The sequence below is a fragment of the Ranitomeya variabilis genome, chromosome 6 (assembly GCF_051348905.1).
Source record: "Ranitomeya variabilis isolate aRanVar5 chromosome 6, aRanVar5.hap1, whole genome shotgun sequence".
In the NCBI taxonomy this organism is placed as follows: Eukaryota; Metazoa; Chordata; class Amphibia; order Anura; family Dendrobatidae; genus Ranitomeya; species Ranitomeya variabilis.
In genome coordinates this window covers 428500610-428516229 of record NC_135237.1, presented here as the reverse complement: position 1 = coordinate 428516229, position 15620 = coordinate 428500610, and the positions used below count along the sequence as shown (strand labels likewise).

The 15620-nt window shown below is 42.7% G+C and overlaps 1 protein-coding gene across 3 annotated transcripts in view; it reads right to left on the bottom strand.

The window, feature by feature from the left end:
- The window catches only part of ANKRD29 (ankyrin repeat domain 29), a 127838-nt gene extending 119981 nt beyond the window's left edge, over window positions 1–7857 (bottom strand). The window contains exon 1 of one of the 3 annotated variants that reach the window (XM_077267705.1): window positions 7666–7857. In XM_077267705.1, coding sequence (XP_077123820.1) covers window positions 7666–7686 — 21 coding nt within the window. In that variant the 5' untranslated portion in view covers window positions 7687–7857. The remainder of the gene's footprint in view (window positions 1–7665) is intronic. The other 2 variants (XM_077267704.1, XM_077267703.1) reach the window with 2 other exon arrangements.
- Between the last annotated feature and the right edge of the window lie 7763 nt (window positions 7858–15620).

Below are 15620 nucleotides of genomic sequence, written 5' to 3'. Positions count from 1 at the left end.
TGCTTGTTCCTGCTCCCAGACATCTACTAGATAAGTTGGACATTCGTCCATGTTTTGTTTTTGTATTTTGGTTCCAGTTCACAGCTGCAGTTTCGTTACTGTGTCTGGAAAGCTCTTGTTGATCAGGAATTGCCACTCTGGTATTATGAGTTAATGCCAGAGTCCTAAAGTAATTTCTGGATGTGTTTTGTTAGGGTTTTCTACTGACCATGAAAGTATGCTTTCTGTCTTCTGCTATCTAGAAAGCGGACCTCAAATTTGCTAAAACTATTTTCCTGCTGCGTTTGTTGTTTCATCTCATATCACCGCCAATATATGTGGGGGGCTTCTGTCTCCTTTTTTTTGGGCATTTCTCTAGAGGTGAGTCAGGTCTTATATTTCCCTCTGCTAGCATTATTTAGTTCTCCGGCCGGCGCTGGGCATATAGGGATAAAAAGTAGGACATGCTACCTGGCTACTTCTAGATGATGCGGTAGGTTTAGTTCATGGTCAGTATAGTTACATCTTCCAAGAGCTTGTTCCTATAGAGGCTTATGCTAGTTCTCTGGCCATGGAGATCATGACACCACACCTCCTGTTTGCCTATCGGGAGGTACCCTGTTGTGAATTTATCTTTTTGGCTCCCTCTAGTGGTTACTAGTGATTTGACTCTGGGAATGTCTGCTATCCCTTGTATGCTCACCTGGGTCGTTAGGTCAGGGGTGTTGCTATATAAGCTCCCTGGACCTTCAGTTCAATGCCTGGCAACGTTGTAATCAGAGCTAATCTGTTGTGCTCTTGTCTACTGATCCTGGTTCCTGCTAATTTAAGCTAAGTCTGCTTTCTTGCTTTTTGCTATTTGTTTTGTTTGCATTTTTTGTCCAGCTTGTACATAATCTGTATCCTAACCTTGCTGGAAGCTCTAGGGAGGCTGGAGTTCTCCCCCCGGGCCGTTAGACGGTTCGGGGGTTCTTGAATCTCCAGTGTGGATTTTCGTTAGGGTTTTCGTTGACCATATAAGTTATCTTTCTACATTCTGCTATTAGTAAGTGGGCCTCTCTTTGCTAAACCTAGTTCATCTCTGTGTTTGTCATTTCCTCTTACCTCACCGTTATTATTTGTGGGGGGCTTGTATCCTACTTTTGGGGTCTATTCTCTGGAGGCAAGAGAGGTCTTTGTTTTCCTCTTCTAGGGGTAGTTAGTCCTCCGGCTGGCGCGAGACATCTAGCGACCAACGTAGGCATGTTCCCCGGCTACTTCTAGTGTTGGCGTTAGGAGTAGATATATGGTCAACCCAGTTACCACTGCCCTATGAGCTGGATTTTTGTACGTCGCAGACTTACTTGTTTCTCTGAGACCCTCGCCATTGGGGTCATAACAGTACCCCAAGAATCCACGGGGTTCTCCCCGTTGAACTGGTATATGGGAGGCAGGTAAGGGGACCCCTAGACTTAGTGCTAGAACACTGGGAAGGGGAGGGCACCATAGAAGGGGTACCTATTGTACCCTATGTGCTGGAATTTCGGGACCACCTGCAGGAGCTGACCCAGGCTGTACGTGGGAACCTGCAGGTGGCCCAGCGGACCAGTGCATATGGTACGATCGGAGGGCCAGAGAACGCACATTTGAGATAGGACAGAAGGTCCTGGTGTTAGAACCCACTAGGCAGAACAAGTTCCAAGCTGCATGGCAGGGGCCCTACCAGGTAGTGGGGAAAATAGCCAACACCACCTATAATGTCGCCAATTGTGATGACCCCAGGGTTATCCGCATGTTCCATGTGAACATGCTGAAGCCCTACCGGGAGCGCCCTGAAGAGGTAGTGGCCATCTGTGCACCTGAAGCAGAGGATTTAGCCGAACTCCCCTTGCCTGATGTCTTAGGGGAGAGGACTCAGTCTAAAACATGGGACCAGGTACACTGGGGTGAAGACCTAGGTCCCCGGGAGAGACAGCAGGCAGAGGTGTTGTTGAGGCAGCGACAGAGGATGTTTTTAGGGAGACCTGGGTACACCCACCTGGCACAACACAAGGTTGAGACCCAGGATCAGACCCCCCTGAGACAACCCCCCTTCCGCATCCCTGAGTCTGTACGAGAAGGTATGCGACAAGCGATACGAGAGATGTTGCGCTTAGGGGTCATTGAAGAATCAGATAGTCCCTGGGCATCCCCCGTAGTGTTAGTGCCCAAGAAGGATGGGACTACATGGTTTTGTGTAGACTATCGCAGGCTCAATGAGAAAACGGTGACGGATGCGTATCCCATGCCACGCGTGGATGAGCTGTTAGACCTGCTGGCGGGGGCAATGTATTTGATCACCATCGATCTATGCAAAGGCTACTGGCAGATTCCCCTTAGTCTTGACGCTATTCCCAAGTCTGCATTTGTCACCCCGTTCAGCTTATTCCAGTTTCGAGTTATCCAGGACTATGCGTGTGCCTACCTGGATGACATCGCCATCTACAGCGTGGCATGGGAAGAGCATCTAAATCACCTAGAGACAGTATTAGACAGGATCCACAAGGCCGGAATCACCCTGAACCCAAACAAGTGTCACGTGGGCAAAGCGGAGGTTCAGTATTTAGGACATTGGGTGGGAAGTGGGAAACAGCGACCAGAACCAGCCAAGATTGAGGCCATAGCCAAATGGCCCACCCCACGCACGAAAACCCAGGTTATGGCATTTCTAGGGACAGCAGGGTATTACAGGAAATTTGTCCCCAATTACAGCAGCGTAGCCAAGCCCCTCACTGATCTGTCCCATAAGAACCAACCCCGCCAGGTAACCTGGACCCCAGAGTGTGAGGAAGCCTTCCGCCAGCTAAAGGACGCCCTCACCAATACTCCTGTATTGGCCGCACCCGATCTAACTAAACGTTTCCTTATTCACACGGACGCTTCTATGTTTGGATTGGGGGCAGTACTGAGCCAATCGGGCCGGACGGCCAAGAACACCCGGTAGCTTACCTGAGTCGAAAACTACTGCCCCGTGAAGTAAGCTATGTGGCCATCGAGAAGGAGTGCCTGGCAGTAGTATGGGCACTCAAAAAGTTACAACCATATTTGTATGGACGACAGTTTTTCCTCCTAACGGACCATAATCCCCTAGTGTGGCTTAATCGGGTCTCCGGAGACAATGCCAGATTACTGCGGTGGAGTTTAGCCCTACAACCTCTGGACTTCACCATCCACTACAGACCCGGCAAACAAAACGGTAACGCCGATGGACTAAGTCGACAAACAGAACTTGTACCAACCCCATAAACTTCGGTCATCCCCAAACCGATCCGTTAAGGATCAGACTGTGTATGCCGATCGCGTTGCTGAAAGGGGGAGCCGTGTTACAGAACCTCCCAGCACCCAGAATATGTTGTGCAGTCATATGTATGTATAATAGGTTCCATGTGAGATTCATGTCCCTAATGCATCAGCCCAAAGGCTGCGCCCCTGGGCAGAGGGGACAAGATATTCTGCTTCTGACCTCCCCCACCTTTGCAATTCCCACAGTAAATATCGGCAGGCTCTGGCCACCTGCGGCTATTGTAATGTATGTCTGGCCTGCCACTTTTGAATTGGCCTGCCCTCTGTATCTGTTGTGATATATATTCTGTGTCCTGTGAGTAAAGAGTTGTCACACTGGAAATACGTGGAGAAGCAGTGATATTTTATATGCGCCCATGTAATGAAGCCATTCCAGTCAGCGTCCTTCATTCAGAATCCAGCCAAAGCAGAGTGGACCTCCTAAAACACGGGGTGGTACTGAAAGAGGTACTCCAGCACAGCAGACCCCGTTACAGATGACATCTGAGTGCAGTCTCATTTTTGCTGACTCACAGAATGGAGAAGATGGAGAAATGTTGTTCTCCATCTTCTCCTCACAGTGGCCTCCCGAAGAAGCAGAGCGAAATGCGTGTGGTTGAGACTTCTATCTCATCCACCGGGTTTGTGCAATACAGGTATAGTGTGAATTTACACCGTTACTTCAGCATTAAGTCTTTTCCCTCGTTTAGCCAGGACATGATACCCACGGGATTGGCTGACAGAGACTTTATCCTGGTCTCACTAAATAGGTGATGGTATTTATCTTTGTAGTAGGTATGCTTGTATAGCAGCCATTTCACATAGATTGCTGTTTTGTGGCTGGTGTTACATATTAGAGCTATGTAATTTTACATCTGCTCTTTAAAACCCTGCTGTTCTGTTTAGATTTCACATAAAAAAATTGTACCAAATAAAGTAAACAAAAATTAAAAAAAAAAAAAAATTCCCACAGAGAGTACCCCCCTAATGACGAAAAGTCAGGGACCCTCAAGTCTCAGAATCACACGCTGAATTTTTATAACATTATAGAATTTCAAAAACGGTCATTTTTGACCAACAGAACAGCAGGGTTTTAATCACAGCAACTCCATTCTGCCTTATTCATTTACTGGCATTTATTGTCGTTTTTGGATTAGATTTTTTCTATAAAGGCATTCTTTTGGTGGTCTTTTACATACCCCATATACAGTATAAGGTGGTCTGTATACTTTCTCTCTCATCTTTTTATGCAATTGGTTTGTGGCCAAAAAATGATTTGTGGTTATGCAGCTGCTGTATGTTTTGATCCCTCTGAGATGCTATGAATAGAGTCCCTCTTTTTATCTAGCACCTTTCTTTGTTATTGTTTTTTAATAAATGTTACTTTTATCAATAAAATAATATTTTTTTATCTTTGAACTTTACGTACCGTACTTCCTACTTTACCTTGGTTATAACTTTGTGGTAAATTTTTGTCATAGTTATGCATTTTTTTTGGAGTACTGAAACCCAACCTTGGTTATGAATAACTTTATTTGTGGACTATATTGAGTTATGAGAGTGTAATTTGCATAATCTTCCTGATTCTTTTGGCCGAGAGAATCTATGGCCGTCTGACCCTAAACTTAAGGAGGTCCGTTATGCTACCATTCTCTTTTGCACAAGATAAATTAAAAAAACTTTGAAAACAGTTCTGTGTTCACATTTTTGGAGTGTGCCGGGGTTAGATATTTTGTGTTATGCTACATGGGCATCTCAAAAGCTATTTGGTCATTCAGCATAAATAGAGATTTAAATAGATCTCCACTGGAGTTTAGGAGATCATAAAAGGGTCTGTCAATGTTACATTTCTATTCCATCTTTTTACAATGAGAATTTTGCATCAGACTGGACTTCCTTGGAATCCTGGAACCCCTATTAGAAAGCATAAAATCACTTCCAGATATTCTCCCCTTAGATCCCCTAGTAGGGAAAGTTGACCTAAAAAGGTTTCCAAATCACTTCATGGGGGAAAAATACATTGTAAAATCTCCAAAATCCGGCTGCATAACACTATATAACATTGCCGTTGACTATGCATTGCAGCTATCTGTGAGTTAATGCATTCCTATAGAAAATAACTGCTGTAAGACAGAAAACTTGAGCCAACAGTCGTCCTCAGGCCCGAGGATGAATCTGTTTGGCATTGTCCCATTAGCTGAAGCCAAGAGCTACATCTAGATTCAGGCAAGTGCAGTATTCCTTACAAGGACAGCCCTAGCCTTTTCTTGCTACCAAACCAGTGCACACTTTTCTCTATACCCTATTAATGGAAGAGCTTCAATAACATTTTTATCATTGCCACAGTTTGTATTGTGCATCAGGTATGAGGTGATTTGCTTACCAGACACTCTTTTTCTGAATTGTCAGCTTCATTCATGGCAGTTTTTATATAATGTTATATAATAACATTGCCATCTCTGTGTGCGGTTCCACCATTACTCCAAAGCAACATGCCCGCTGCCTTGGAGTCATCCTTGATTCCGAGCTTTCATTCACCCCCCACATCCGATCACTGGCTCGCTCTTCTTATCTGCATCTCAAAAACATTTCCAGAATTCGCCCTTTTCTTACTTTCAACTCTGCAAAAACTCTTACTGTCTCACTTATTCATTCTCGTCTGGACTATTGTAACTCTCTACTAATTGGCCTACCTTTTACCAGACTCTCCCCGCTCCAATCTGTCCTGAATGCTGCTGCCAGGATCATATTCCTCGCCAACCGTTACACCGATGCCTCTACCTTGTGCCAGTCATTACACTGGCTACCCATCCAATCCAGAATCCAGTACAAAACTACTACCCTCATCCACAAAGCACTCCATGGCTCAGCACCACCCTACATCTCCTCTCTGGTCTCAGTCTACCAACCTACCCGTGCCCTCCGCTCTGCTAATGACCTCAGGTTAGCATCCTCAATAATCAGAACCTCCCACTCCCGTCTCCAAGACTTTACACGTGCGGCGCCGATTCTTTGGAATGCACTACCTAGGTTAATACAATTAATCCCCAATCCCCACAGTTTTAAGCGTGCCCTAAAAACTCATTTGTTCAGATTGGCCTACCGCCTCAACGCATTAACCTAATTATCCCTGTGTGGCCTATTAATAAAAAAAACAACAACATAATCACGTTCCTCCATCATGTTCTCATACACTTTATGCAGTTAATAGCCTCTGTGTCTGTACTGCTACACACTTAGGCTGTTAACTGGTTCATGCAGCTTTACATGAACACCCGAGCCTTACACTATGGCTGGTCCAAATAACTAAAGCAATTGTTACCATCCACCTCTCGTGTCTCCCCTTTTCCTCATAGATTGTAAGCTTGCGAGCAGGGCCCTCATTCCTACTGGTATCTGTTTTGAACTGTGATTTCTGTTATGCTGTAATGTCTATTGTCTGTATAAGTCCCCTCTATAAGTTGTAAAGCGCTGCGGAATATGTTGGCGCTATATAAATAAAATTATTATTATTATTATTAATGTGCCATCACTTTGACTACCTGAATCATACAGTGTCATCTATATGATAGCCTTGATGAAGAATCTCATAGAAATAAATATACAGACTGACTAGTGACACAGTATGCATGTAACCAAAGTGCAGGTCAAACGATGCCATGGAGGCCAAAAACTAAGCTAATAATTCAGCAATACAATGCCCCATAACAGAACCCCCTGCACTACCTTTTTCTGGATGTCCTATATAAACGGAGGCATATTTTCTTAAACTGCTTCTTTTAAAGTCTGTGAAGAAGTTCTGTAGAGCACGGTACCATGCAAACCTTTCAGATGGAAAACTTTGTTTTACAATATTTGCTCTATGATCTAACCAAGTCATTACAAGAGAGAGATACGCAAGAAACGTGGCCAGAAAAGATGACCAGCTAACTACTGTACCAGTGCCAAAAATGTGAGACCGATGAGACTCTATTTAGAAACTGATTTACACATATTTGCAATGAGAAGAAAAGACAAATAAATCAACTATTGTGCCACATTGGTGACTGTTTCAATAAAAAAATACATACAAATATATATATATATATATCATAGTGGTAATTAAAATAGTCATAATAATATAAAGCAAAACATTTTCTTTGTGAATGCTCTAAATAACAAGCTCCCTGCAAAGCATCATAACCCGAGGTTCCCAGCTTTGTCTTTTCCTTCACACTCTGGATATTTGCTGGCTCATTTCTGCAGAATGTGGCTCAGGACCGGCACCAGCAATATCTGCACTATGCTATCCCAGAACAAGGCCTGTACAGCAGAAACCTTTAGTCTGAGGCCTTGCTATTTTTACAACTAACAACTTCATCTGAATGGAACACAATTCTCACTTGCCTTGAAAGACATCATGCACATGTCGTAGCAGCAGATTCTTCCTACTCCAAGAAGGTTATGAAGAATAGGATCAGTTCTTCGGCAGTAGCTCACTCTGGGATTCTGAGCTCCAGCTCGCTTCTTCCATCAGCAGATACTGAGAGAATAAAATCTCCAAGATTTACATCCGCAGAGTTGTAGCCAGCAACATTGACTAGTTCATTGCCGGAATCCCTGGGAGAGAATACCTAATGTAACGCAAGACATCTAAAGTGTTCAAGGGATGATTTTAGAGTACACATAGGAAACATATAGCAGATCCATGTAGTGAAGTAAGTGCAGCAAGATGCAATGAATTCCTCTTCTTGTACATATAGGCAACATTTCATTACTATGGTATATGTCATCTTGCCATGATTTTAGAACATTGACCTGACCTGCCAGCACATTATTGGGTCTTGGATGTACAGGTGCATCTCACAAAAATAGAATATCATCAATAAGTTAATTTATTTCAGATCTTAAAATCAAAAAGTGAATCTCATATATTATTTAGAGTCATTACAAACAGAGTGATCTATTTCATGAGTTTATTTCTGTTAATGTTGATGATTATGGCTTACAGCCAGTGAAAACCCAAAAGTCATTATCTCAGCAAATTAGAATACTTTATAGCACCAGCTTGAAAAAATGATTTAAAAATCCGAAATGTTGGCCTACTGAAATGTAGGTTCAGTAAATGCACTCAATACTTGGTCGGGGCTCCTTTTGCATCAATTACTGCATCAATGCAGCGTGGCATGGAGTCTATCAGCCTGTGAGACTGCTGAGGTGTTATAGAAGCCCAAGTTGCTTTGATAGCATCCTTCACCTTATCGGCATTGCTGGGTCTGGTGTCTCTCATCTTCCTCTTGACAATACCCCATAGATTCTCTATGGGGTTAAGGTAGATGAGTTTGCTGGCCAATCAAGCATAGTGATACTGTTGTTTTTAAACCAGGTATTGGTACTTTTGGCAGTGTGGACAGGAGCCAAGTGCTTATGGAAAATTAAATTTCCATCTCCAAAAAGCTTGTCGACAAAGGGAAGCATGAAGTGCACTAAAATTTCCTGGTAGATGGCTGTGCTGACTTTGGTCTTGATAAAACACAGTGGACCTACACCAGCAGATGACATGGCTCCCCAAACCATCACTGATTGTGGAAACTTCACACCTGAGTCTGGAGAAAGAGTGGAGATGCACACAATCCAAGATGCTTGAGGTCAGGTGTGAAGTTTCCACAATCAGTGGAATGCAGCCTCAGTGACCGGAAGTAACCTCAATGACATCACTGCCAGTCATTGAGGCTTCACTCGCAGCAGGTCATTCACCAGGGGTTCTCAGCTTGGACGGTTGCATTTTGGCACCGACCAGGATGAAAGCTATTTTTCCCCCAGACATGGCATACGGGGTGGGAGAGAACGACGGAGAGGTGAGGGATATTGTTGCTTTTTATTTTTGTTTTCTTACAGAAGACGAGGGCTTCGGTGGAATATGTGTTTGTTGAGTATAACTGTGTTTGTTATTTTTAAATAAAAAAGCAAAAGTGTGTTTTGTTTTACTTCTAATAAAGGACTTTATTCTTGCTGTGTGTTTACCATATAACTATAGGATTAGTAATGGATAGGTGCATTATAGACGCCTCTCCATTACTAATGCGTGAGCTTGATGTTACCTGACAATACAAAGGTGACATCAACCCCACAAATATGAACCCCACTTGCTGCCATTACAGGGAAAGTGGGAAGAGCCGGGCAAAGCACGTGAATTGGCGCAACTAATAGATGTGCCTTTTCTGGACAGCAGCGGGCTGTTATTTTTAGGCTCGGGGGCAATATCCATGGTCCTTTAGCAGCCTGAGAATACCAGCCCCCAGCTGTCTGCTTTAGCAAGGCTGGTTGTCAAAAATAGGGGGGACCCTATGCAGTTTTTTTTCGTTATTTATTTAAATGATTGAAAAATACAGATTGGGGACCCCTCTATTCTTGATAACCAGCCTTGTTGAAGCTGACAGCTTAGGGTTGCAGCCCCCAGATGTGAGTTTTGCCTGGCTGGTTATTAAAAATACAGGGGAACCCACAACATTTTTTTTTTAATTATTTATTTACAGCACAGGAGCCGGCTAATGAATACACCCATCAGCCGCTCCTGCTCTTGCTGTAATTAGCGGCAGCAGGTTTTGGATGATGGAAGATGTATTCCCATCTGCTGACACCAGTAACCGGAGATAAACTTTATACCTCCAATCACAGCTGAATGCTCACGTTGTATTTTGAGAGCGTGGGAACCGCGGCTCTCTGACCGTTGGGGATGATTTCACAGGTGATCAGAAGCGGTGTTTGCTGTACTGTCATGCACATAACAGCGTGACAAACACCCAGTGTTTGGGGGGCCAAACCCGAACAGTAATACGGACTTCCTGATGAAGTCCGTGTTCGGTGTCCATGCCCGAACAGTAGGTGTTTGGCACGGATGCTGACCTTTACAGTTCGGGTTCTAGTTGGAAACACAGATTAATTAATCTGATAAATATCTTTAGGTAGAGGGGTTTTCACCTTAGATCAGTTTTCCCTAACCTGTGGCTTTCCTCCTGCTGATCCAAAACATCAACTCCAAACATGACAGGAAATGTACATAGCCTCAATGGTCAGATCCCATCCCTATCCTTTGTATTGAAGTGACTAATTAGCCTGTACAAAGATCATTGTGAAGAGAGGGGGAGCAGGGTCCACTAAGGCTACTTTCACACTAGCGTCTTGCGCTGCACGTCGCTATGCGACGTTGCGGCGCACCAATGCTAGCTGTGGAAGTGCCGCACAACGGGGGCAGTGGATGCTGTTTTTCAACGCGTCCGCTGCCCCATTGTGAGGTGCGGGGAGGCGGGAACGACGCACCAAAAAACGTTACAAGCAACGTTTTTTGGTGGTGACGGTCCGACGCAACACGACGCAACCGTCGCACGACGGTTGCGACGTGTGGCAATGCGTCGCACTGCGTCGTTAATAAAAGTCTATGGAGAAAAAACGCATCCTGCAAGCACTTTTGAAGGATGCGTTTTTTCTCCAAAACGACGCATAGCGACGCTAGTGTGAAAGTAGCCTAAGACATTAGGCACTGTGAATGGAGATTCCCTTGTTATTATCAGCAGTGTATAGATGTGTTACCTGTCATTGTAATCCTGACTCTGATGATAAGGAGCCTTGTTGAAAACTCTTCCTGAAAATAGAGGAAGTAGGAGGCTGAAAAAATACCTAGTGGCTAGTGCAAAAATGGCAAGATTATTTATCTATTTATTTTACTCATTTATATAGCGCCATTAATTCCACAGCGCTTTACACACATTATTATGAATTTATTTATTTTATTTTAACAATCGTGATATGGAAAAAAACTTACCATTTTTTAAATGCAATAGCATCCCTTTAAACACAAACACACATAGATACAGCAAGGTTTACCTTAACTCAGATAAAATAGTACCCAAAAGTGCAATTTGAGACCTAACTTGACATTGGACAAAGGCTTGTGCAATGTTATCTTATTGCTCTTGAATGAGAACCTTCTAGAACAAGTAATCATGATGGTGCATTATCTGTCAAATTAAACTTTGTTACAAATGCACAACTGTCATATCAGGATAATGGAACATGTAAACTAATTTCGTACAAAAAATTGTGATATTCGAACAATAGCAGCCTATAAGACACAAAGTATTATGACATCATCATCACTGTAGATAACAATCTGTAAACAGATTTTCATGACATCATCATATCGTCATGCAAGGTGCCCAGGGAGGTAGCGGTGGGCAAGTTACTGCTCCATAGCGCCCTGGCACTTTCCAAATAAGTCTTATCCCAGACCATAAGTGTTGTGCTGTGTACATTGCATTGTACTCACATGTAGGCTGTAGGCCTCCTCTGTATCCATGTTCTTGGTTCCAGGATCAGCTGCACAGACATCAGGGGCACCCTGTTCTTTTTAACAACTTTACTGGACAGTTCAAATACATCAGTCTTTAACACGCAGTATCGGGCACCGCACTCTCCAGTTATTGTTCCATCAAGACAGTACATTTCAATCATTTTCTTACGTTCAGCTTGGACTATCCCTACTTTAACAGGTCCTGTTAGCCTTAGGGATTCCCTGCCGAGCACACCAGTATTCCAGAGATCTGCTACATTTCCTTCACGCGGTTCCACCTCCATCTTCCTCTGTACGGACGGTAGGATTGTCCGTGCTCTACATAGCCTCCGACTTGAGCCTTGAGCTCTGGACAATGCAGGAATGTCCGTTGGGAGTTTTGTACAACCTCATAATGCCAGAAAGTTTGGTCTACACTGTGTTTTCAGCCCATTGCACCTTGAACTTCACTTTGCCTCCAACAAGCACTTTCACTATCACTTTCACCAACTCTCTCTAACTGTCTAAAAACAGGATGCAGTTTGCTACTTGCCCTATCCCCCTCCCAATTCTGGGCTAGTCCCAAATATTTTTTATCTTGCCCTACTGTATCTACAGTCACAATCTATCTCTACCCTAAGCATTAAACTGTATCCTATATTTTCCTTACACTTGAGCTGAGTGCATGTTACTCAAAATAGGCATTACCTTTACAGTATTTACACACTTACTTACAGTACTATACATTAGTTGCATTACATTACTAAAAACTGCATGACACAGTACACATTTCACATGGCACAATAAAATGCAGTAAAACCGCACACTATTCTTGCAATTCGATGCTGTCTTCAGGAGCGTGGAAAGGGCAGTCCACATCCTTACAGTCACACAAAGGGTAAAACACAGTCCTCAGAAGAAGCTGTACCAATAACTTTTTTTGAGAGCCAGAACTATGGTTTTATTACAGCCACTGCATATGTTATCCATGTGACACGATGCTCCTCTACGGACTCAAAGACTACAAACTCCATTTGGCTAGGGTCACACCACCGTATTTTCTCTCATCTGAGAGAATAGGGCCCTATTATGCTAATCACACTCTGATCCAACTATGATCATAGTTTGATTGAAGTGTGATCAGAATGTGATCTTGGATGAAGAGAAGATGGAAAAAAAATTCTCCAACTTCTCCATTCTGTCAGTCCTTGAAAATTGGATTGCACTCAGATCCGACTCATTGACTTGCATGACCGAGTACAATCCGAATATCGGATGCAAATCAAGCTTACTGTAATTTTTTACATCTGACAGAGTCTGTCCAAGGAAAACATCGGACATGTGCATGGCCCCATAAACTAACAATGGTCCCAATGCAATCCGATGTTTTGTCGGCTAGCACTCGGACCAAAAATACAGTTGAGTGCAATAGCTCTTCTTGTTACAATGGCCTTCATAAGTCTATGTTGGACTGTGCCAGAGCTTATAATAGAGTAATACTAGGATCTGATTAATCTTACAAATACAGACCAATGGGATGATTGTTGTGTACTGGAATGATAGAAATGCGCCTAGAAGAAAGAGAAGAAGAAAGAAAAGAACTAGTTCCTGGCATAGGTTTAGCATCGGATACAGGAAAGCTTTGTTACACATCATTTTAATCAGGAGTGTGAATCTGAGTCGGTGAATGGTTGTTTGTATGAAGTGAAATGAGATGGGTGTGAGAGAAGCTATCAAAGGTAAATCAAGGTGAAGCTCCTTATGTCACAACGCTGGATCGCAGCTCGCTATTCCAGGTGCTACTATGGCATGGCATAAAAAGTATAGATCTTTTTAAAACAAATTATGTTTTGCAGGACTTGGCTGCCTACATATATACTATAATCAACAACTTAGCCATATTCATGTCAGTCACTGTTATAAAGTGTCGCAGCATCTAAACAAACATTTATTTTTATTTTCCTGATCCTTTTTAAAGGCATCCATAAATATTAGATGTACATTAGATATATCAGGCTGAACTTGCTGATTTTCAGTGGGACTGGTTGAATAATTTAGATGTAAGGGGTGTCCGGACTCTCCAGGGAAAAAGAGGTTTAGGCAGGCTGTCCTGCAAAAAACAAAACCTTAAAGGGAATGTGTCAGTAGGATAAAATCCCTAAACCGTCAGGTCATAGGATGCTGAATAAAATCATATCTTCTTGATATCTGCTTCCTCCTATTCATCCTCCATAGCACTTGATAACTGTACTGAGACACTGGCTGATGACCAGATCATGCAGCTTATTTGAAATACCTTATTATAATGATGGCTGGACCATACATGATAAGCACTTTCTACTTATTGTGTCCCCCCTATTTCCTTATAGATTGTAAGCTAATGAATACAAATTTAAAAAAAACGACCGTCACATCAGTTGAGTTGGTGACTGTAGGTTATCACCTGTTCACACTTAGTTTATGTTTGGATGTGACAGTCAGTTTTTTAAATTTGTATTCATTAGCATTCTGACTGAGCACTCTGCCTCTTAGCCTCAGGCATTTTTAATCACAGCAGGACCCTACCCCTCCACAGAGATATAGATTTTAGTCTAAGAGAGCATTCATAGGCTCCCATACAGATGAAGACTTTATTCTAATAGAGGATTGGCATTGTTAGGTCCTGGAAATGAGAAACGCCTTACCTTGGCTTCCAGGTACACATGAATTGGCCAATTTATGCGCTAAGCTTTCTCAATTTTTCATATTTCTAGTGCAGTAATGCAATTCAATTTTCACATTTCATGTTTGCAAGCTATGGCACTACAGAGTGCTGCCTCATTTATTTGATTGTATATGAGTTGGTGACTCTAGGTAGGCATCTGTTCACACCTAGTCTATGTTTGGATGTGATGGTCAGTTTTTTTAAATTTGTTTCCTCATTGTGTCTGCTGTCTGCTCTGATCTTCTGGTCATCCATCATTGTGAAGGAACTCTGCCTGCCCTGACCTTGTTCTATCTGACAATGCTTTCTATAATTTGCTTTGAGACTGTGAATTGGAATATTCTACATGTCCATATCTTTATAGCCTTCTGCGTTCACGGCATCTCGTCCTCCTCTTTTACAGCATATAACCCTTACCACTTTTCCCAATAGTCTGGGACATAATCTGCCTACACTTCTCCCTTATGATGGTAACTCTAAAACTAAGTTTCCGCAATGAGCTTTTGGTGTGTTTTTGATGTTGGAGATGCTTAGCAAATAATTTGGCCAATTTATGCATGCCAAATGACAAGGCGATCTCTGGTTTGCTGGGAACCTGCCTAATGTGAATCCTCTCTTAGGTTAAAACCTGAATTTATGGGTAGGTAGGATCCAGCTGCAATTAAAACCGCCACAGGCTGGAGTGCTCAGTCAAAGAGCTAATATACAAATAACAAAAGACTGACTGCCACTTACAAATCAGAAAACTGGTGTGTACAGGTGCAAACTAAGAGTAGCCATCTCTAAGCATCTCAATTGTTTCTTATTATCTAGAGCAGTAATGCTATTCATATTTCATGTTTTCATGCTTTAGCACTACAGAGTGCAATTTTATTTGTTTGTTATGTATAGAGGTGCCTACTCTTAGTTCTCACCTGTTCACACCAGCTTTCTGATTTGGAAGTGCCTGGAAGTTTTTTGTTATTTCAATTTAGAACTCAGTAATGTTTTGCCAGATATTATAGTCTGATTTAAAGATATTCCTTTTGAAATATGTCCACAAGTTAGCAACTACCTGCCTGTTCATTTTTTGGCTCATAATAAAAAAAAATTATTTAGTCCTGGATAACTCTTTTAATTATAGAAAGCTAGAAAAACGCCCAAAGAACGAGCATGTCATTTTTCTTAAACCCCATCAGGGTTTACCAAACCTGAAGCGCACTGGCGGATGCATACAGAAAGGGCCCCTGTGCAAGAACAATATATGTATTAGGTCTAAGGAAGTGGACTGTCATGATTCCCAATGGCAGGGACTTAGGCAAAAAACGGACAAGCTCTAGGAAGGATGGT